This window comes from Marmota flaviventris, chromosome 16 (genome assembly GCF_047511675.1).
Source record: "Marmota flaviventris isolate mMarFla1 chromosome 16, mMarFla1.hap1, whole genome shotgun sequence".
Lineage (NCBI taxonomy): Eukaryota > Metazoa > Chordata > Mammalia > Rodentia > Sciuridae > Marmota > Marmota flaviventris.
The window spans coordinates 786774-808041 of record NC_092513.1 but is presented as its reverse complement, the minus strand read 5'-3'; the positions used below and the strand labels follow the sequence as shown (position 1 = coordinate 808041).

Sequence of the window (21268 nt, the reverse complement as noted above, 5' to 3'; positions counted from 1 at the left end):
AGAGATGATGATGCATGCTTACAATCCAAACGATTTGAGAGGCCAAGGCAGGAGGATTGCTAGTACGAGGCCAGCATGGGTACCTCAGTCTATCTAAACATACAATTTAAAAAACCCAGGAGATGCAGCTCAGTGGTAGAGTGGTTGCCTCCCGTGCGCAAGATCCTGGGCTCTGTCCCCAGTACCACCAGAGAAACCCCACAGAAGACAAACAGAAAACTTAGGAATGGAAAATGTGGAGGAAGATGGTAGATTAGAGGAAAGGTGCACTTCCTAGCAGTTCCTTGGCTCCAGATTAATAAGTGGGAAGACTGATCATCAGTGAAGCAGGTAACTAAGGGAACTCAATAGCCCGTCCAGTCTGTTGAGAAGATGCAGTCAGGGCATCTGCCCTCCAGGACTGATAGAGGTAGTTTACATCCATTGACATGAATGTGAAATTATTCCTGCAACGAAGGCAGGAAATTATTAAGATCAGAGTCAATATTAATGAAATTAATAACTATAAAAATGCACAGGATCAATGCAACAAAGAGTTGCTTCTTTGAAAAGATTTAAGATGGATAAACTCTTACCTAGTATAACAAAAAGAGACAACTCAAATAAGCAAAATTAGAAATGAAAAAGGAGATACCACCAAGCACTTTTGATATCCAGAGAATCATTAGAAACTATTTTGAAAGAACACACTACAATAAACTGAAAAATCTGGAAGACACTGACAGATTTTCTAGACACCTGTGACCTGCCTGGATTGAACCTATCAAATAATGAAATTGAAACAGCAATTAAAAGCTCTCCAACAAAGGAAAGCCCAGGACCATATCAATTCTCAGCTTAATTCTACACGTTTAGAAGAACTAACACAAGTGTTTCTCAAATTATTCAATGAAATTAAAAGGGACATAACTTTCCCAAATATATTCTGTGAAGCCAGTATAACCTTGATACCAAAACCAGAGAAAGGCACATCAAGGAAAGAAAAGTATAGACCAATATCCCTGATCAATATCGAAGCAAAAATACTTTATAAAATATTAGCAAACTATGTTACAAAACACATTAGGAAGATAATATACCATGGTTAAGTGTGTTTCATCTCCTGGATGCAAGGTTGTGTCAACATACGTGAATCAATAAAAGTAATTAATTCACCTCATACATAGAATTAAGGACAAGAATCATACAATCATATCAGTAAGTTCAGAAAAGGCCTTTGATCGAATTCAGCATTCATTCATGGTAAAAATGTTGGAGAAACTACCTCAACATTATAAAGTCTGTATGTGACAAACCTGAAGCTATCATACTGAACAGAGATAAACAAAGGGTTTCCTTTAAAATTGGGACAAGACAAGGCTGTCCACTCTCACCACTCCTATTCAATACAGTTCTTGAAACTGTAGCCAGTGCAGTCAGGAAAGCGAAGGAAATTAATGGGATTCAAGTAGAAAAAGAAGTCAAATTATCTTTATTTGATGATGGCATGATCTTGTATCAAAAGACCAAAAAGCTCTACCATAAGACGATGAATTCAGCAGAGTAGCAGAATATAAGATTCATAAATTAATAGCTTTTCTTTCAAAAGTGATTTCTGGTGAGAAAGAAATCAGGAAAACCATTCCATTAAAAATAACCAATAAATAAAATACTTGGGAATAAATCTAACCAAGGAGATAAAGTATCTCTACAGTGAAAATAATATGACATTGAAGAAAAAAAAAATGAAAAAGACCTAAGAACATGGAAAGACATCCCATGTTCTTGGATAGGTAGAGTTAATACTGTCAAAATGTCTGTACTATCAAAAGCAATATACAGATTCAATGTAGTCCCCTTCAAAATACCAGTATTCTTCACAGATATCGGGGCGGGGGAGTCCTAAGATTCATTTGGAAGTTTGACACCCATAATAGCCAGAGCAGTCTTGAGAAAAAAGAATGATGCAAGGCAGCAGAATACTTGACTTAAAATGATACTGCAGAGCTATCGTAATTAAAAAAAAAAAAAAAAAAAAAGTACGGTATTGGCATCACCGAAGACTAGTGGGACAAAATAAAAGACACAAAGACAAACACACATTCTTACAGTCATGAGATACGTGACAAAGGTACAAAAATATGTTGCAGAAAGATAGCCTTTTAAAGCAATGGTGATGGGAATACTGCATATTCATATTAAAAGAATGAAACTAGATTCTTCTCTCTCACCTTGTAGGAAAATCAAATCAAATTGAATCTAACATTTTAAGAATTAGACCGGAAACCTTGCAACTGCTAGAAGAAACCATACAGTCAGCACACCATCATATTGATGCAAGCACTGATTTCCTTAACAAGACCCTAAAGCTCAAGAAATAAAACCAAGAATCAATAAGTGGGATGGCATGAAATTAAAAGCCTGCAGAAGGGAGAAAATCTTTGCCAGCTACTTCTCTGACACAGGGAATTAATATCCAGAATACATAAACAACTCAAAAAACTTAACACCACAAAATCAAATACCTCAATTAATATATGGACAAAAGAACTAAATAGATATTTCTCAATATATGAGAAAATGTTCAACATGTCTAGTAAAAAGGGAGATGTAAATCAAAATTACACTAAGAGTTCATCTCACTCCAGTCAGAAAGGCAGTTATCAAGAACACAAATGATAATGCTGGTGAGGATGTAGGGGAAAAGGTACGCTTATAGTGTGTTAGTGGAACCTCAAATTAGGATAATCATTTTGGAAAGCAGGATGGAGACTCCTATAAAACTAGGAATGGAACCACCATATATAACTCAATTCTCCTACCTTAGTGTTTATTCAAAATGCCTAAAATCAGCATAATATAGTGCTAGAGCTACATCCGTGTTTTTAGCAGAACAATCCACAATAACCAAATTGTGTAATCAGGCCAGATTCCCATCAGTCGATAAATGGATTTAAAAAATGTGGTATGTATATGCAATGGAATTTTACTCAGTCATAAAGAAGAATGAAAATATGGCATTTGTCAGTAAAAAATGGAACTTGAGAACATCATGCTAAGTGAGATAAGCCAGACTCAGAAAATCAAGGGTCAAATGTTTTCTCTCATGCTGATGTTATAGCGGAATACAAGGGAAAAAATGGTTTGGTAGATCAGATGTCATACAGAGAGTTTCCATTGAGTAAAAGGAGGAGATCAAGGAAGGGGGAGGGCAGGAACAGGAACAAATATGGAGTGAGTTTAAGAAAACTGCACTATGCACTTGTGTAAGTATACCACCATGAATTCCACCTTCATGTATATGTATAAAGCACCATTCAGAAATAAACAGATGTGTGAAGAAAGACCAGTAGCATCGGGGGAGGGAGGATTGCTCAGGAGCCCTTTTGCTTCACGAGAACATTAGATGAGATGGAGAACACAGGGGAGGTTTTGTCTGAGAATATTAAATACAGGTGAGAGTGAGGTTAGCTCTCTGGTTGCTTCATTAGTAAAGGGCTGAGTCAGAGAGAGACTTCCCTGAAACTGATGAGTTCAGTCATAAGAAGATAGGTGTGGGTGGAAGGACCAGGATGGATTACTGTAGCATTGGCCAAGAGGTAATGGCTGAAGAGTAAAAACCTTAGAAAAAATTACCAAAAAAAATTTTAAACAGGGCTAGGGTTGTGGCTCAGTGGTAGAACACTTGTTCAGCATGTGTGAAGCACTGGGTTCGATCCTCAGCATCACATAAAAACAAATAAATAAAGGTCTATCAACATCTAAAAAAATTTTTCTTTAAACATTAAGGAACAGTTGATCAGTTCATAGTCTTTCTTTTTTTCTTACCTAAAATTAATTGGATCAGAAAGGCTAATGCAAAAAATATGTGAAAATATACTAAGTATACTAAGTAAATATAAATAAAGAGGAAGCAGGAGTTGCCATTTTGGTGTTCAGCAGAATAGAATCAAGATGGAATAAGGAAAGACGGATACTATGAAAATGATAGAGGGCATAATAGGCTTTATGCCCGAGTTCCCATTTGATTCAGTAGTCAGGTGAGAAAATGTTTAAAAGATAATATGGGTAAGCAATATAATAAATCCTTTTGTTACTTTTATTGAACTCTATTCCCTAGTGATTTATTTTTAACAATGTACAAAGTGTTACAGAAACTTGATCATATATTCTTGGCAATGAAAACCTTAGCTCCATAATGTAAAAATGTTACAAACTGCATTCTTGGTCATATGCAATAAAAGCAGTAACAAAACCCAGGTGTTAAATGGTCCTTCCACCCAGAAGTTTAAATATCATAGGCCATTAGTTTGAGGATGGAAGGAGAAATATAAACTAAAATTGGAGAATTTCTAAACAGTATTGGTTTAGGGAACACTGCATATCAGAATCTGAATATTTTGGATATAGTTAAAGTAGAATAATATGTTTAGGGGGAGAGAGAAGAATAAAATAATGTAAGTAAATAAATGGAAATACTTTATCACCATGAAGGGATCAGAAATAGCAGGTCAAAGGACGCACCTACAGAAGTGCATGTTAAGGTGATATCCTGAAATAATACAACCAGAAAATTGATCCAGATGTCATTTTTTTCCCCGTGTTTTTATTGGTGTATTATAATTATACATAATAGTGGGATCCATTGTTATATATTCATACAGGCATACAATAGAACACTATCAGATAGCGTTTGTGAAGCTTTTTATGGAGTGTATTTAATCTTTTTTTGATTTTATTTTGTTATATATGACATCAGAATGCATTACAATTCATATCACACATTGTGCAATTTTTCATATCTCTGGTTGTACACAAAGTAGAGTCACATCCTTTGTGTCTTCATACATGTACTTAGGGTAATGATGACCATCACATTCCACCATCTTTCCTACCCCTATACCCATTCCTTTCCCTTCCCTCCCCTTTTCCCCTTTGCCCTAGCTAGAGTTGGGACACAGCCACATCAGTGTTTATAGCAGCACAGCTGACAATAGCTAAACTGTGGAACCAACCTAGGTGCCCTTCAGTAGATGAATGGATAAAAAAAAATGTGATAATATATAACACAATGGAATATTGCTCAGCAATAAAAGAGAATAAAATCATGGCATTTGCAGGTAAATGGATGGAGCTGAAGAATATAATGCTAAGTGAAATTAGCCAATACCCAAAAAAACCAAATGCTGAATGATTTCTCTGATTTAAGGATGCTGATCCATAAAATGCTTCGGGGGTTTGGGGGCAGGATGGAGGATAAAAATGAACTCAGGTGTCGTTTTTAAGATGATACAGCCAAACAAAAAGCTATTCAGCCAAGAAAAAGAAAAGCGAGAGAGCACATTAACCTCAGACAGAAATGGATAAAATAATCATTGAAAAGAAAGTTAAAACAAGTACATAACTTTCTGTTTACATATATGAAGATACCATAGTGAATCTCAACATCATGAACATCCAACAAGACTGGGATCCTAATTAGAATAAGATATATTTCATCCTTGTATAAATATATCAAAATAGAGTCTCCTGTCATGTGTAACTAAAAACAAAAAGTACAAGCCAAAAAAACCCCCAAAACTCCACATAAAAGACATTGCGGACTGTGCTATGCAAATAATTTTGAAAAATCCAGATGAAGTAATTTACAAGGATAATGTAATTTACCATATAAAGAATGATATTTAAGCAGTGAGCTTACCAGAAAATAACCACAAAAAGAGTAGGCCTTATTGGTTTCACAGTGGCATTATACCAGTACTAAATTGTTGAGGGTTAGTTACACAGTCATATTCCTGTAGTAATCTTCACTGTTGTCTTAAATGGTGATAGCATCCTCTACAAGCCATGTGCTGGTGGTAGGGACACCCTTTGTGACTCAATGTGCACTCAGTACCATTGCTTAGAAAGGGAAGCTAACATGCCAGGAGTGGCCCTCAGCCAGTGTTGTTAGAAAGGTGCATAGATGCCCTTGGATTGGGCATCTCTGTGGCATGTTCTTACTATCTGCCTGGAGTAGGTTGAGCTCCTCTTACATGCAGTGATGAGTTGCTGGTTAACACACCCTGTATTGATTCTACCCTTCTCAGTCTTTGTTTTTCACTTCTCTAATGGTGTTTCTTGAGTTTTGCCATACACCCCCAAATCCTTTTTTCAAGCTTTGCTCTTGAGAAAATGAAGCCTAACGCAGCTGGTCCTTTAAATGTAGTTGCTGGAAGCAGGCTTTGTATTGAGATCTCCGGCTCAGATTACTTGCCCTCTGCCCAGAACCAGCAAGTAAGTGGAGGAGGTGCTGCAGTGGTAAGGGATGTGGAGCAGTTGGGCTCCTGCTGTTGACCACAGGAACTTGGAGCAACAGAAACTCAGCCTGCCCTGCTGATCCAGTATACCACATTAGTGTTCATGCAGTTCTTGATTTTCAGCTGGAAAGGTGATGGCAAGAGAGGTCAGGCAGTGATTTTTCTGCACTTAGGACAGCACTATGGTGAACAGCAGAGATGTTCTGAGACCTGGAATGTCAATACTGAGGCTGATGCACTGGAGAGTTTGAACATCCACTTTCTTCAGTATCCCTTGAGTCTTCAAGAAGCTACTTTCTCGAAGTTGCTAGAGGAGAACAGATGTAATTGAGATCAAAGTAGGGTGACCAGGCTTGTGTTGTGGAAGGAAAGGGGTTATTTATGATAAGAGCTGTAAGACAAACTGTTCCGGCAGGACCTGAAAGATGTGACTGAGAATGGTCTTGGACTATTGGACCAGGAAGAGGGAATAGGAAATACAGGAAGGAGTGTATCCATAGGGTTCAGTTTCCCATTACTTAAGATTTAATGTCCTTGAATGAACACCTGGATATTAGAAAATGGTGATAATATACTAGTCCGTGTAGGCTACTGTGACAGTACTATAAACTGGATTGCTTATAGAAAGCAATTATTTCTCATAATTCTGGAGGTTCAAAGTCTAAGATCAATGCAAATATAGTAATCTGGTGAGGGTTCCCTTTCTGACTCATACATAGTGTTTTGACTGCTGTGTTCTCACAGGGTAGGAGGGCAAGGAAGCTCTGTAGAGTGTCTTTTGTAAGAGCAATCATCCCATTTATTAGGGGTCTTCCCTCCTGACCTAATCACCCCCAGAAGCCCATCTCCTAATACTATTACCTTGGTGATTAGGTTTCAACATGAATTTTAGAGAGAGAGAAATGTTCAGACGATAGCAGATATTCTATTAGTAAATGAGCTAGAATTACTGTTGCTGTTGTCATAGAATATCGAGGAATAGGTAAAGTTGATTAGAGGATCTTTGGTTTGGGGATGAATTCGTCATGTAAGACCAGGGATCCCTCCCATTGGTCATGTTCCCCAGAAGGATTCCAAGGACGGTCCCTTTTATAAAGTGATAAGGACTGCAGTAGCAAGTAGAACACCCACATTTCTGAGAAGCATCCTTGTCTGTCTTCTGAAGCAAGGGTGATATTAGGAAGGCAGCTGTGGAACTGGCCTTATAGAATTCTGTTATTGCTCAGAAGATTGGACTGGCATTTGGTGGTTCTTTGTAGGGCTTCTGATGCCAGCTTTTGGATCTTATCGAACTTATAAGGTCTACTACTATAGTGGAGTGTGTTATGCAGAGTTTTGGCCAAGTCTTCCAGTAGGCACTGGATAAATAGTTTGTGTTCACATGGATGATGGGACTTTCAGCACCTTTCCCTATTGGGTTGGGGATGTCAGAGGTAATAAATGGCTGTCGTGTATTTTTTGTTTTTGTTTTTTAGTATTATGTGTGAAGTGATATAATATTGATACAGGGTGAACAGTGATACAAAAGGTTCATATTGTAATTCACTGAGCTACTGATAAAAATCGAACCGGTCAAGCTAACAAGCCCAGTAGAGGTGATGCAATTGGATACTCAGTTAAAGTCAAGTAGCCCTCTTCACCTTCTCCCCCCAGAAAGAAAACGATTGGTAAAAGGTATCAAACATTAGCCTGGGGTTGGGCTCAGTGGTAGAATGCTTGCCTAGCATGCATGAGGCACTGGGTTCAATCATCTGTTACCACATAAAAATAAAGATATTGTGTCCACCTAAAACTAAAAAGTAAATATTAATAAAAGGTACCAAATATCAAGTACAATAGGTAAGAAACAAAGCACAAGATAATTACCTCAGTAATTAAACTATGCTCTCCAATGGAAAGTTAGAGATTATCAGATTGGACAAAGATGTAGTGTAGTCATTCTTCTATATCTGTGGTTCTGTATCCTTGGATTCAAGGAGCTGAGGTAAAAAGTTATTTTGTGAAGACAACTTCATCTGTACTGTACTTGTACAGACTTTTATTTTCTTGTCCTTACCTACTAAACAATTTAGTATAACAATTTAGTATAATTACTGTTTACATAGCATTTACATTTAATTGGGTTTAATCAGTGATCTAGAGATGATTTACAGTATATGGAAGGATGTACATATTATATGCAAATGCTATGCTATTTTATATGAGGGTTCTTGAACATCCACTGATTTTGGAAGCTACAGAAGGTCCTGGAACTGAGTCCCCATAAATATTAAGGAGTAACTATACTCCCAAGTGGATAGAAGTAATAGGGAAAATATAAAAATCTACAAGAATAGGGTCCTTCCTCCTAATCCATAGATTATATGGATGTACTTTATGAAAAATATAGAATATTTAAACATCATTAGGAAAACACTTTACCTTACTGACAGATATTATTAAAATGATTGCATTTTAATGGATCATCCCCATGTGTTCTGGAAAATTCAGTCCTGTTTTGTGAGGATGGTTCTATGAGATCAAAGAAAGAGGCAGGCAAATCCATTATTCCCAAGAATACATTTACTGGGAACTTATTTCTTGGTTAGCAGCAAGACAGGTGGATCCCTACAGTTTGGGCCGAAGGAGTGGTGTGAGGGGTAGCTAGTGCAAAAGTGACATCATCCAAGCTGGATGTGCCTGTTGTTGTTGTTTGTTTTTGTTTTTTTAGAAAATAAAAAAAAAAAAATTATTGCTTTGCTAGCAGAGGAGAAACTCAGAGGGACTCCTGTTCTGGAGGCTGTGATTCTGCCCATCAAGGGGAACTGGGGACTTTTAAAGGTGATTCAAAGGCTTTTAATCTGGGAGATAGTTATTTTTTATATCGTTTGGTGCCATTCCCAAAGTTTGAATTACTCCGGTACTGTGGTGGGTGTGTGCTGAAGGTCAGAAACTCTGTCTAGGATGGGGAAGAAGGGTAATCCTGTTTCCCTGAGATTAGGGAGTGCAAGGAAAAGAGGAAGAAAAAGAAATACGTCCATTTTAAGGCAAATATTCAAAACATAAAGTAGACCATAGGGATCATGCTAAGACTCAAAAACAAGATAGCAAAGCATTACTTTTTTGTAAACAGTACAAAAATGATTCAGGCCAGTCTCTGAAAACCATGAGGACAGTAACTCCATCAGTGAAAACAGATGATTTATGTAGGAAGTTAGGAAGATTTGTAGGTCTATGAAATCAGGCCCGATGACCCTCCTCTTTGCAGAATGTGCATTGGTTGGCTTCATGTTCTCTAAGACCTCTTGATCTACCTGATTCTTCACTCTGAATTTGAATTTTGACTTTTCCACTTACTAGATGTCTAACCCTGACCAAGCACAACCTTCTCAATCTTATTTCCCAGATCTTAGGAAGGAAGGCTAATCAGCATGTGTGTGGGCACTCCAAAAATGTTTGTTCTTTCCCCTTTCCTGCACGCCAGCCAGTCTAGAGGAGGTCTGCTAGGAGGTACACACAAAGTAAAAATGCCTCATTGGGTGGGAAGGGAGGTGGAGCAGGCCTAGCTCTTGAAGAGATCTGTGCCTATACCCTTTCCTCAGGCTGGTACTCTCACCCCACTCAAAGTGGCCACAACATAAGAGCCTTGTATCTGGCTGCAGAATTTGTGCAGGAGGGAGCTTCCTGTGGGTGGCCCTCTGCTGCCTTCCCTAGCCCACAGATACCCTAGCTCATCTTTACAGTTCTATATTATACCTAGGTTTTATCATGCCTTGTCATTTAGGAAGGGTTAATTAACATCACATGGCGATAGCAAGACCTTTAATGTCTTGGTCACTTGTGTACATACGTACCCTCTTAGGGAGGTTGTGGGCCCAGTGGACTGATCCTTAGCAACCTGAGTTTCACATCAGGAGCATAGCAAGCAATTGTTGCATTTTCCCATTGGTAATTTATGTGTCTGAGGTTTTCTACAGAGGTGAGAATCATCCACATCAAAACCGAGACAGGAGACTGGGATTGTAGCTAAGTGGAGGAGCATTTGCCTTACACGTCTGAAGCACTGGGTTCAATCCTCAGCACCATATAAAAATAAATAAGTGAAAAAAAGGTATTATGTCCATCTACAACTAAAAAAATGTTTTAAAAACCAAGACAGGCAAGAGTCTTCCCATATCAGAAGACAGGTGGGAATGGCCCCATGTGAGAACCGAGACAAGGCCTGCTGGTGGTGCACACTGTCGACATGAGGGTAGACTTCTGTGGGAGGCTATCCTTGTTCTAAAATGAGAGAAACTTACTTCAGGACTCTAAGTTGGTTAAAGACACATATATCTTGTATGGGTTATTATAATTCTTGATGAATATAATAAATGGCTTTTCATTGCCCTCATTTGACGTTTCTAATTTTTTTCTTTTAAAATGTATTGATCTAGAGTTTCAGATTAAGATGAAAAATGTTTTATGTACTTTTTTCAAATAGGAATAAAGAAAATATTAAATAACTAGTTTTGTAACTAGAAATGGAATTCAATTTAATTAGCAAAATTCAATAAAGTGAACATTTTGTGATATTTGTTTATTTTCCTTTTTTACATTATCAAGAAAAAATTATACCTTTTGCAGGGAGGAGGGATCCTGCTTAAATACTTAAATTAGAATTTGAACAGATTAACTCAAGGCCTCTATAGCAGGGACACAGTATGCATCTGTGACCTGTACAGAATCTCACAGACATACCCCGTCTGCCTTTCTCCAGGCAGCACAGAGGCAGACTGGGAGATGTTTGACGTGGAGAAAGCGGTTCACATCATTGTTCCGGATGGCTAATTTCATGAATTGTTCAAACATAGGCATTCTCTTGGAATCTGGAGTTCAAGCTAATTGGTTTTGAAGTGCAACAGTTCTCATAGTCCTTACCTCCTTTCTAGTTTTTCTTACAATGCATTTTCTGCAAATCATAACACACTTAACTTTGCTTTATGTTTTCAAATAAAAATATTCTTTAAAAAGCACATTTCTGTTGTTTGTTAAATAAGCCACACCATTGAGAAAACAGCTTGAAATGGAAACGGTTTGTATTCTTTCCATAAAGCAGGTTTCATCTTTTCAATCTATATAACCTGAAGGAGAAGAAAACCAAAAATGAAAGTTATTTGGAATAAATTTTTCCCATCTTCCCCATTTTTATTTTCATTATAGAATGTGGGTAAGGAACTGCCTTTTAAAATGATTTTCTCTGTTCGACAAATGTGTTAATGTTTAAAGCCTGTCACTGCTGTTAGTCTTGGAAAGAAGCACAAAGATACAAAACGCATTCTTCAGCCTACCACGTTAGAATGGACAGAACCTTTCACACAGTGAAATGGTTACCAAAAAGCAATGTAGGAATTGACTTAATTTCTAAATCTACATTGTATAGTGTCATTTATTTGCAGTTCAGAAAGTGTTATACATTTTTTGTATATTTTAAGGCCCTTCTTGCTCTTGGAGATCAACATAAGGGGAAGATAAATGGTGAGCATGTGTGAATAATTTTTAAATTTTATTATTAAGGGAAGCATTAGAGTTTTAAGGTCTACTTTGAGCTAGGTTGCTACATTGAAGATGATAGCTACAGGTGGCATGGACCAAAGGGGACACTAAAGACCACAGTGGGGCAGCGCAGCTTAGGGGCACGCACTGTCCCCTGTGTGCTGCCATGCATGTGCGGGCACTCAACGCCTGTGGGTATTGGCAAAACAGTTTTGAGAGTCTGTCTTTCATTTACTGATACATTGGATAAATTTGAGTACCTGTTCTGTGGGCAGAAAGTAGAGCTCAACCCTATAGTGACTTAGTTTATAGTCCTAGGTGATAAACAGACATGTACATTGCTATGATGCAGTGCAGGTAACTCAGAATACATTTAGAGAAAATTTTATTTGTTTCATACTTTAAATGATAAGTGTGCAAATCAGCACTTGGCCTCTTCTTGCCAATTATGCACTCTGTTTGCTGGGCCTCCTGGAACAGCTATTCTCTTGTCTGTAGAATCAAAGGGTAGGTAGTGTCAGTTGTATTTAGGAAATAGAAGTGAGGATATGTAGATTTCGCTTTCTCCAGCAGCGTTTATCAGAACTGTATCTGTGTAAATGGTTTAGAACCTGGTCATTTCAGTTCAGACATACATTCAAGTATAAAATAAGCTAATCTATTGAGGCTACTTGCTTTTCTTTTCTAAATGGTTTTTTGTTGTAGCTGTTCTTCAAAAGAATAAAAGTCAATGGCAAAATTTAGTTTCCTGGATTACTTATTTTTTAATTAGACAATTTTTGAATCTACCTGAAGAGCTACCTAAACATGGGAATAAGTGACAACTCCCTGCCTGGCATTGTGCATGGAAGAACGAACAACATTTTGGAAAATATGAAGCAGAGTACTTGAATATTCTTATGCCTTTTAAAGGCTAATGATGGTATGTGAGGTACTATGCAAAGAGCTCAATTTCATAAGATATATAAAAAAATTTATAAACATATCTCCATTGCTACAAGATTATATAAAAGTAAAGTGGTTACAGTGTAAAAATTTTTATAACTTTGTCATCCAAACATAAATACAAATATTCTTTCACTTTTCAAGTATTTTTAATGGCATTATGTTAACCTTCATTTTCCCACTTAAGATACATTTACATGAAGTATTTTGCCCATCAGTGCCACTGAATAGTTTATCAGTAGGTTTTGTAAGCATAAAACTTTAATTGAAAAACATAGTTCCTGGGGACTGCAAAATTAAAAGTACTTGCAGCTAATGAGGCAGAGACTGGTCACATGCAAGAGTAGATATGTGTTGAAGACAGCCCTTCATCAGTGCATTTGCAGGGCTCTGCTTTCCAAACCTAGCTCAATCCCACACATAGGAGATTGCATTCTCTGTGTTTTGCACATGCCATGTCTGCCCGTCTTGGTATTCACCCACAGCAAACTGGTCTATGGCCGATCCATGAGTATCTAGCTGACAGGCTACAGCTTCACTCTTCACAGCTAGCTGATAACCCAGGCACTCTGGCTGTTGGTTCCTGATCTAGGTAATTCCCAGCGCAAGCACACTGTTGGGATCCAGGTCCTAGAAAATGTTTCTTTTCTTCCCCTATTTGGTTTCCTTATTATATTAAAATATATCTTGATATCAAATATATCTTGAGATTTTATATGTGTGTGTGAGTGTGTGTGTGTACACGCACACTATATAACCTCAGGTTAAGAGGAAGGTTTTCAGATTTTAAGTTCTAAGTGTTATGTCTGAATATTAACATTAAGAATATGATGATAAAATTAGACTGAATATATAGCTGTTATAATATTGATGTATGACCGTGTTTGATAGCTGTATACATTATTAGCAACATACAACTTATATTGAATTTTGTTTCATGAAAAATATGTACTATCATAATATATAATGATGTATCTGTTGGTACATGTTTGAACATATAACAACAGATACATCATTATGTACAGTATAATGCACCAACACAAAAATGTATAAGAAATAAAAGAAAAATATCCAATATAATAACAACATTTTTAAAACGGAATTTAAGAGAAAAGACTTTTCTCATGGGTGTATTGTGGTATTTGCGGGAGTGTCCCCCCCACCCCCCACCCCAGGCATATATTCACAGTTATACCTGTCTAGTCCTTGTCCTTGCAGAAAGGTGGGGTAAACATGACTGAGTTCATCTGTGATCATGTTCATGCTAATGTTTCCACCTTTGCAGGGAAGTAGTTCCTAGTCCAGGAATGTTGCTAAAACACATTTGAAGATGTGATTTTAGCCTACTCTTAAACGGTATCACAGTATATATAGTACTTTTATGAACATTTAAAGTTGTTTATATTAAAGCTAAATATTAAAAACAGTTGACTCAAGATTGGTCTTTCAACTTTGCTTTTTACAACTTACATTTTGAGGTTCCTTTAACACTGCTATTCCATTGGATCCAGGTTGTGGGCACGTTTCTAACACTATAGATTATCTAAAGTATGAATAATAAAAAGAACATGGCCAATTTTCCCGTTTTTTTTTTTTCTGTCCCTGAACAGGAAGACAGTGACCCTCCCATTCATGAAAGTCTCAGCATAGAAAACACGTTGTGGGCAAGCACCATTGTTGCCTCAGGTGAGAAAGAAGTTCTCCTTCAGTGTGAATTCTCCCAGGATGAGGACTCCAAACAGCTTTCTCAGAATTGCCTGAAGTATGTTTGTGGCAAGGCCTGTGTACTTCGTCACCCATGGCACTGGGGATAGTAAAGCCAAAAGCAACATGGAGGTGCAGTCTTCCTGGAAGAACAGGTGGTCAGTTTCTTGGGTTCTGACATGTATTTCCTAATATGCTCCTCAGTGTGCCTTAGAGCCAGTTGTAATTTTAGAAGTGCTATGTTCACATGGGGGCCTTGCTGTATGCCATTGTGTACAGTAGGCTCCTTCAGGAGTGCACAGGTTCACCTTCTAGGGACAGAATATGAAAGAGGATTCACTTTTATACTGATGTTTCATGTGTTTAAAACAAGTTTGAGGGCAAATATGTGAATTCTAGTAGGTGTCAGTTCTTTGAGGTATTTGATTTTTTTTTTAATCCCATATCTTACTTTAGTTTTTCAGGATGCACAGAGAGAGAGGTAAGGGTGGCACTCAGTGAGGAGACCTCAGGGACAGACAGGACAGCGCTGCCTCTGGCACCACAGGAAGGGTGTTTGCAGGCCCCATTAGAGGGCATGTGGAAGCCAGGGAAGCCCTGCTATCTTGCCTGCCACCTTTCTGCTGTCCTTGCTGGTGTGTGTTGCTGACAGCCAGGGGCAGGGCAGGGAGGTGGTTTTACTGCCAGCCTCCTCCTGGACTACTCTGTAGCCTCATTGTTACGGTCAGGCCAGATCCAGGCAGGACCTGCTGCAGCACTGAAGTCCAGGTATGCCTTCCAGGAAAGCCATCAGCCCCAGAGCTCAACATTAATATTTCATAGCAAAATACCTGAAAGACAGGTTGTGGCTTATATGATCAGAAATTCCGATTTGTTCTGTATTTAACACGATATTATTTATTGTTTTAAGTTACGTGTCATTGAGATACTAAGGTTTTCTTTATAAAATCGATTTCATTTAATCTTTTGTTCTGTTTCTTTTTTAAGCATGTGTTAGAGTCTTGTCATTAATGCCATGTAGTATTGATTTGTGACCATTCTCCTCAAAGAAACAGAAGCATCTGAGGTAAAGGCTTCTAAGACATCCCATATAATTTCCTGAAAAGAGATTTTCTTTTGTGACCTTAAGGCTGGATGATCTTGGTGAATGATAGTTGCTACTTGTTTACTTTGGCAACAGAGACTCTTTCTTATTCTTTGCCATGTAGCATTTAGCTTGCCAGGGCACTTGATCCTCACAGAGAGTATTTTTAAATGTCCACTGAAGAAGGTTAACTGACCTCTCTTTAATGTTATTTTGTGTTTGGACATATTTAAAATGCACGAGTAAACCTTTATTTAAAAGCCTGTTGTGTGAACAACTACCCAAGTCTGTCCTTTACCAGATTACCGTGTCCTGACAACATTTGGAAAGACTCGAGATGTCCAGGAATAACCTGAGGGTTCTTGTCTTCTTTGTAGTTGATCATAAGTTTAGAATTCTTTTCAATCTTACATGTTAAAGTTATATCTGCATTGAATGCAAGGTGGCTCTTTTTTGTGTGTGTGATACTAGGGGTGGCACCCAGGGCTTTGTGGATGCTAGACAACCCCTCTACCACTGAACCACACCCTCAAGTTGCTCTAAGTAAAGCAAACTTGGCCGTTCTTTCTGTGTCATGGAGTCTCAATGCATAGGAACAAGGACTCAAACACAGACCCACAGGACAGCAGATGACCAAAGGAAGACAGAGAACTTCCTGAGCTGCCATGTTCAGTTGCCCTGATTGATTCAGAGAACCCTATCCTTCCAAAAAAGATACAGGTCCTCCAGAGCTTATTATGATGTGCACACAAGAGTCTGTTCTCGGAAGAGTCCCTGCGGCCTAGAAGGAAGCAGGGCCTTCCAGAACCAGAGATCGGTATTCCGCAACAGGACTGTCCAGGAGTTGAGCCCTTAAACCAGGCACAAATGTGCACAGACTGCTCTAGGAATCAGTCCTCTGGAGCAGGGCCTTGAGTATGTACAGACAGCCCCTCCAGGAATTTAAACCTCTGCAGGCCCCTCCTGTCAGTCCCCTCCAGGAGTTTAGTCCTCTGCATTAGCACATTGAATATGTACTGAGGGGCTGTCCAGTTTACTCATCATGGAAAATGAGAATAATAAATATTTGGAAACTGTTATAGAAGTTGGATGAGGTTTACTGATGTTGGAAATATTGGCACATATGTGTTCTTTAATTTGGTTGTTAATTTGTTCTGGTAATTCATTTTTATTGTATTTTATGAAAGTAGCAGTCTCAATGAGATTTTCAAAATGAACTCTGGCCCAAAGGTCATTAAGAGGGTGAAATGGGAAGACCTGTCCCAGTAGGAAGTTGCCTGAAGGGCCAACCCCAAAGATCTATGGGGATGGGAACAAAAAATGGCCAAGGAGGTCGAGCAGGTGGGTGAAGCCGAGAACACCAGAAATACCCAGGAAATAGGCTGCAGTGCAGGTCCTGGGCACATGGGTGGGGGCTGCTTCTGCTGGAATGGTCTCTTGGAGCACTTTGTGTGGGCCATAGAGGTGGACATCAGAGTTCTGTCCAAAGTTTACTGCTGTCCTTGTGATGTCCATGGCTTGTGGACTCTGTCCTTGGTGCAGTTCTTATGTGTCCCTCTCTCTGCCTCTGGCCATGTGGAGTCCACCCTTGAGGTTGTGTGTCATGTGTCCTCTGTATGTCCCCAGCTTTGTGGCACCTGAGCCTGGTGCAGATGTCCTGTGGCCCTGTCTGTACTTCTGGCTGTGAGGACACGAGACCTGAGAGCAGGTCCTCTTTGTTACTCTGTGTCCTACCTTCCTACTTTGGTTGGTCTTGTTGAGGTTGTGATGCTCAGTTCATTGTCTCCTCAGGTCACTGTGCACCTGGCACTTAGTCAGTCTATGACACGTGGTGTCCTTACCTCCTACCTGTGTTGCCTGTTTGCTTCCCTGACTGGCCTAACATGTGAAGGCTCCATACTAAGATGCAGTGTGGACCCTGGCATTTGTGAAGATTGGCACCAGAGAGCATCTGTCAATCAGAGTCAGTTCCTGGCTGATGTGGGTGGTCCTGACAGCTTGTTTCTTTTCTTTTCTTCTCTTTTTTTTTTTTTGTTAAAGATAGAATTTTTTTAGTATTTAGTTTTCAGTTTTCGGTGGACACAACATCTTTATTTTATTTTTATGTGGTGCTGAGGATCGAACCCAGCGCCCCGTGCATGCCAGGCGAGCGCGTTACCGCTTGAGCCACAACCCCAGCCCCCTGAAAGCTTGTTTCTATAGTATCTAGCCAGTCTGCACGTATCATACTTTGGTTGACAGTACTCTCTGTATGCCTTTCATACACAGAAAAAACAAATGTTTCATTTTTGGTTTGAGTTAATTTTGTAATAAATAAGTAAGCATTCTACTCTCTTTTTGATCCAGTAGTTTCAACCACCAATCCTTTTGTTAAAATGGTCTAGGTTTTATGTTTTGCATACACACACACACACACACACACACATGTGTTTATATGTGTGTGTATAAATTATCCATGAATCATCTTTAAGTTATTTGGGGTTTGTGAGGATTGGTTGAGAATAAGTAAATTGAACTTAATATTTTCTCAGTGGTCAAAAGCAACTGAAAATATTATACTAGGTTGATCTTTTAAAATATTTAGGAGAATAGTCAGTTTGACTTGCTGCATTGTTTTGTGGTCATACGTGTTAAATACTTATAAAATATAAAAAAGAATACCTTTTCCCCCTAACGTTGGCCTTGTTAGCATTTTTTTTCTTAATTTGCATTAGGAAAGTTATTTGCTTAAAGTATAACTGTTCTGTTAATTAGAACTTGATAGGGTTTTATGTGAAATTTCCTCAATAGCATGATATAAGAGGTTCATGTAATAGCTAATATGTCAGCAACTGTCCCCTTGAATGACAGGGGGATGGCACTGAAGTTTAAAGTCATACCAACAGACAACATCACGCAGGGTAGGGCTACTCAATCAGTGGTGGACATGTCATGCTTGTGACCCTGTTGGGTACAGCCAGCACCTGGATCTTCTTACACTGACTTTTCAGTAACTAGTCAGTATGAGATTTGTAAATATGGATTAGGGAAATTAACCCCTGCCTTTCAAAATTAAGTGCTTATAAATCTTCTAAAACATTTCCTTGGTACAGACTGAGCTACATTTTGATTACTTACCAATATTACATCACCACTACCTCTAGTGACTTTGTGACATGGTACCTTCCTGTTAGCAATTTCTTTGTGGTTGTGGTTTTAGTATGTAAACACATTTCCAAATCTGTCTTTCTGAATAGAAGATTCCCAAGTTGGATCCAGGAGGAGAGGTACTTAATTTCATACTTAAAATATAAAGTTTTGAAATTCTCCCATTTAAACATATATTTGTGTGTGTGTGTGTGTGTATACACACACACACACACACACATATATATATGTATACACATATACATATATATGTATTTTAAAACTGGAAAGTTTTAAAACATTCTGTACTTGTCACATTTGGTTTTCCATTATCTGATGTGGTACAAGGTACGTGTCAGGTTTTGTTGCTTTCACATGTCTCATTTTCAAAATTGGTAGCCTGTCCCTCCCTTTTCAGTATTTCTTTCTTTCTTTTTTATTATTTTATTTTATGTTTTTGAGGGGATGGGTACTGGGGATTGAACTCGACCTCTGAGCCACATCCTCAGGCCTTTTTTGGATTTTATTTAGAGACAGGTTCTCACTGAGTTGCTTAGCACCTCGCTATTGCTGAGCTAGCTTCGAACTTGCGATCCTCCTGCCTCAGCCTCCTGAGCCAATGGGATTATAGGCCTGTGCCACCACGCCCGGTTTCCTGTATTTCTTTATACAGTGCTTACTAGGTCTTTTTGCCTGTACCAGTTCCATAAGAGAACAGAGAATATCCCGTGTATTCCTGTACTCATTTCAGTAATTGAAAAGCATGAGACTCAGGAAAAACAATGCATTTTAAGTTAATTACAGTAAGTTTTTAGGAAGAATCAAATAGGAAAATACATATAAGAACCATTAGCAGATGTAAATAAATTATGTATAAGTATGACACACTAATTATATTAAAGGCTAGTTGATGTGTGCTGTGTTTTTTGTTAGTCTTGCCATTTCTTACGTTTAACTTTTGTAGTGTAAATTATAGTGGCAGCCTAGAATCCACGTTGTTCATAGTCTATCTTGGCTTTTAGCACAAGTTTTCTAGGTTCTTTTGAGGCTTGTTCATTCTGCTGTTGTTTAAAAAACAACAATAATAATAATTATGCCATTTTCCTTGTTATGTAATTTTGCATCAGTGGCACTTTTACATTTTGGTTAAGTCAAATTGGCAAAATAGGAAGAAAATATTGATCAGGTCATCTTTAGTATTTTACCTTATTTTAACATTTAAAGAATCCTATGATGCAACCATATGTTTCTTTTAAGCTTTCAACACTATTACATCATTATGAATTTAGCATTTTTCTGAATTTCAGGTGTAGTAGTCTTATCTAGGAAGTTTATAGGGGTGGAAATATAGAAACGTTCTTGTGCAGGTAGTTGAGCTCACATGGAAATTTTGGGCCAGCTGTGCCTTCAGGAATTTGACAGATGGAAGCCCCACTTCCTTCCCAGCGAGGCACAGTTGAACACACTGCTGCTGAGGACACCTGGTTAACATCTTCATCTTCCTGGGCCTGCTAGAGGGGCAGTTGTGAGTCACAGGTTGTGACCAGTGGTCCATTGACCCAAAGAAGAAACTCATGCCATATCTGCTTCTTGGGTCCTGAGAGTTCACTGAATTTCATGTGTTTGATTACTGTGACATTCAAGGGGTTTTGTATAATTATTATAGTTAATTTTATAATGTTTGTTAGTTTTAGTGTTATACATATTACCTTACTATCATTCTGTTTTTCACCTTCAAAATTTAAAAAACTTAAGGACAAAAATTAGAAATAGAGATTTTGCATAGACGTAATTCTAAAAAAGAGATCCATGGTGCGTATAATTTAGACAGTCCAGAGCTGCGTGCCTTGAGACTTTGTAATCTACGGGTTGTTACAAGGGTATTTTTTTTTTTTTTATCTTAGGTTTAACAATTAGCATACCTTCTTTACATGTAAAATTAGAAAACCAGACTTTTAAAGATATGAATAAAAGAGATTAGTAGCTCCTAAATAAGAAGTTAACAGTTTTGATAATATTTCTGCTGTTTTGGTTGCATGCATCAGAGGTGCCAGCAGATGCTTCTGCTGGTCTTGGTGTACAGCGGAGGCACTCTCACTCAAGAGAAGCTGTTTTCCTGGTCCCCTTTGGTAGGCGAGTCCAGCCACCCAGCTGTCAGTTAAGAGCACTACCTCTCAACAGATTGTCAGCAATGAATCCCTCTTTCTATTGTCAGGCAAAGAAATGCTAGTGCATTTTCTACAGTTATATGTAGGTGAATTTGTATTGTTTAACAAATCATTTGACTTTTTCCAAGTCCATTTAAGAAGTTGAGATTAGGTTTTCTTGAATTGGCCAAATGAAATTGACTGAAGAATAAATGTATATAAAGTCAAATAGAGTAATGTATTTCCCATCAAGACAGTTAATGAGAACTGTTATCTCTTTGCTTTCCTTCACATATCTCTATAAGGACCACTTTCATGTTTTTGCAGGTACTGTAATAGGTGTTGTCATTTATACTGGAAAAGAGACTCGAAGTGTAATGAACACATCCAATCCAAAAAATAAGGTAGGCTAGATTAAGGAGCAAATGCTTTAATGACCTTGCTTTTCCTTTCAGGAAGAAAGTCGGTAT

General features: G+C 38.2%; 1 protein-coding gene across 5 annotated transcripts in view; it reads left to right on the top strand.

The window, feature by feature from the left end:
* The window catches only part of Atp9b (ATPase phospholipid transporting 9B (putative)), a 256120-nt gene that overhangs the window by 113489 nt on the left and 121363 nt on the right, over nucleotides 1-21268 (top strand). For 3 of the 5 annotated variants that reach the window (XM_071602592.1, XM_027935319.2, XM_027935318.2), the window contains 2 exons: nucleotides 14348-14423; nucleotides 21126-21202. The exons of the other annotated variants lie outside the window; for them this stretch is intronic. In XM_071602592.1, coding sequence (XP_071458693.1) covers nucleotides 14348-14423; nucleotides 21126-21202 — 153 coding nt within the window. The remainder of the gene's footprint in view (nucleotides 1-14347; nucleotides 14424-21125; nucleotides 21203-21268) is intronic. 5 annotated transcript variants of the gene reach the window in all.